Below are 2,281 nucleotides of genomic sequence, written 5' to 3'. Positions count from 1 at the left end.
TTTCTTTATGGTAGGCATCGTAGATAGAATGCCAAGAACGAAGAAGAGAAAAACACCTCTACATCTCTATCTCCTCCTCTCTCTTTTTGGTAGCTAGTTCGTTACTTATGACTGACTTCGCCTCTTGAGGCTCCTGTAATGACACCTATTCTTTCTCCTCTCAAGCTCACAACCTTTCTTTCTTTCTTCCCTTCTCTCTCTCTTTTCTTCTCTCTCTATATCCTTTTGGTTTCCTCGAAGAAGAGTGTCTCCTTTACTCGTGACGGAAAGAAGAGAGAGAAGAAAAGAAAGAGAGAATGGCTGCGACTTGCCTTGAGAATGGATCATAGAGACACCGCCTTATTGAGAGAAAAAGGGAGGAAAAACGCTAATGGTGAGACAGACAAACTTAACAGTAAGGAAATGTCGATTCAACGAAAAAACTTCCGTGCATGCGTGCGGTCTCTCCATATACATAGAGATGAAATAGAAGAAGGGAAGAGAGGAAGATATACATAGAAAAACATATATATTTATATATAAGGAGAAGAGATGTACATCTTTCTTTGAAGAAGATCATTCATTGTTTACCTCAAGAAGAAGCACGACAGTGGGAAATGAATCTTGACGAAAGGAAGAGAGAACAACCAGAGAGAACGCTGGAAAGGAAGGAAGATCTAATACATACATAGATAGAGATAACTCTTTCCTGCTTATACATGCTAGCTCTATCTTCCGTATGTATTATCAGTGTATGTACACAGATCTTTTTTTCTACGCAACTTTAATGAAGAGCATCTATCTAACGATCTTCTATATGTAGTGCATGTATGGAAGAAAGAAGAGAAGGAAAGAAAGAAAGAAGAGATGTTTCTTTCTGACTACAAACCAAACAAGCAACACCTCTGGATATGTCGAGCGATAGAACGGACGTTTTCGTCAATCGATCATTCCTTTCTTCCCCTTCTTCTTCTCCTTCCTCTCCCCCCATTCTGATATACCGACAGTATCAGTAAGGTACGTTCTGGAGTCCCTCTTACTCTAACACTCTCTTATTGTCTTTCTCCACTTCTCCATTCTTTCTGCTCTTTTGTGCTTCTCCCTCCTCCTCCTTGTTCTCCCTCTTTCTTCTCTCTCTCTCTCGCTCTCCCGTCAGATCGTTCTTTTCCCCCCCCTCTCTCTCTCAAGGCGCAAGAACGGCGATGAACAGAACACATCAAAATACAAGAAAGAGATACCTCTTTCACTCTTTCTTCCTTTCTTTCTCTTTCCTTCGCATCGAAGTCAACGCAAACCCAGGAAGTCTTCTTCTTCTTCTTCGAACTCCTTCTGAATCTTCTTGCCGTTAGGGAGACACACACACAAAAACAGCAGGAGTCTCTGCTTCGAGCGCTTTCTTTTCATCTTGTCTATCAAGAGAAGAAACGAGAGAAGATGAGGAAGAGAGAGAGAGAAAGATAGTCTTTCGCAGGGTCTTGTCAATCGACTCGTCCAGCATAAAGTTGTAAGATCTATAGACACATACAGGATGCATAGAAAGAGAAGAGAAAAAGGACCGAAATAAAAGAGGTAAGGAGATAGAAGCTTCATTATATTCGGGCATATAGATCTGTATGTGTATAGATGTCTAGACATGAGTCATATCTTGTTCGAGTTGTATCAGCAACTCTATCTATGACACAGACAGACAGATAGACAGACGTCCCTACATACAAACTCCTCACTCATTCACTTATATACACCAACTCTATCAATCCATTCTTCATCAGCCCACTCCGCCATTATTCACCCCTTCTCCTCTCCCTTCTCTTCTTACTCCTATCTGTCTTTGATCTACCTATCTATCGTTAATCTGTCTATCTGCGGGTGCTTCTAGGGAGCGATATATACTAGCATCCCATCGAAAGAGCTACTCCTATCTAGTCTATCTTCTCGAGTCGCGTCTGTCTACCTATTTGACATGTATATATATATATATATATCTGTATAGGCAAATAGACAGGTTTATAGAGACCTCTAATATGTTTGAGTGCATATCTCTTTACGTATATATGAATAGAAAACTAGTCGTCTATACATTCACAGCTCCAAATAGAACGACAGCCCCACAGGTATGTACACGTGTATCACCACCTACGTCTCTCTATTCACATCTCTCTCTACATCACAAGTACACCTATCCATGGAGAGAGTGAGAGAGAAGAGGAGAAAAAGAAGACGAGCCACACATCAGGAAGGCATCTCTTTCCTCTTCATACTCCTACAATACCTCCTCTCTCTCTCTCTTTCTCCTTCTTTGTCT

At 41.0% G+C, this 2,281-nt stretch overlaps 1 protein-coding gene across 1 annotated transcript in view; it reads right to left on the bottom strand.

Moving 5' to 3' along the window:
- Window positions 1-371: 371 nt before the first annotated feature.
- Window positions 372-2,281, bottom strand: part of CSUI_008302 (ulp1 protease c-terminal catalytic domain-containing protein) — a 27,640-nt gene continuing 25,730 nt past the window's right edge. Inside the window, exon 9 of the mRNA XM_068068436.1 lies at window positions 372-1,490. Within this exon, the coding sequence (XP_067919586.1) occupies window positions 1,458-1,490 (33 nt within the window). The 3' untranslated portion in view covers window positions 372-1,457. The remainder of the gene's footprint in view (window positions 1,491-2,281) is intronic.

This window comes from Cystoisospora suis (genome assembly GCF_002600585.1).
Source record: "Cystoisospora suis strain Wien I chromosome Unknown contig_4615, whole genome shotgun sequence".
Classification (NCBI taxonomy): Eukaryota; Apicomplexa; class Conoidasida; order Eucoccidiorida; family Sarcocystidae; genus Cystoisospora; species Cystoisospora suis.
Note: the sequence above shows the minus strand (reverse complement) of the source record. Positions and strands in the feature narration are given on the sequence as shown.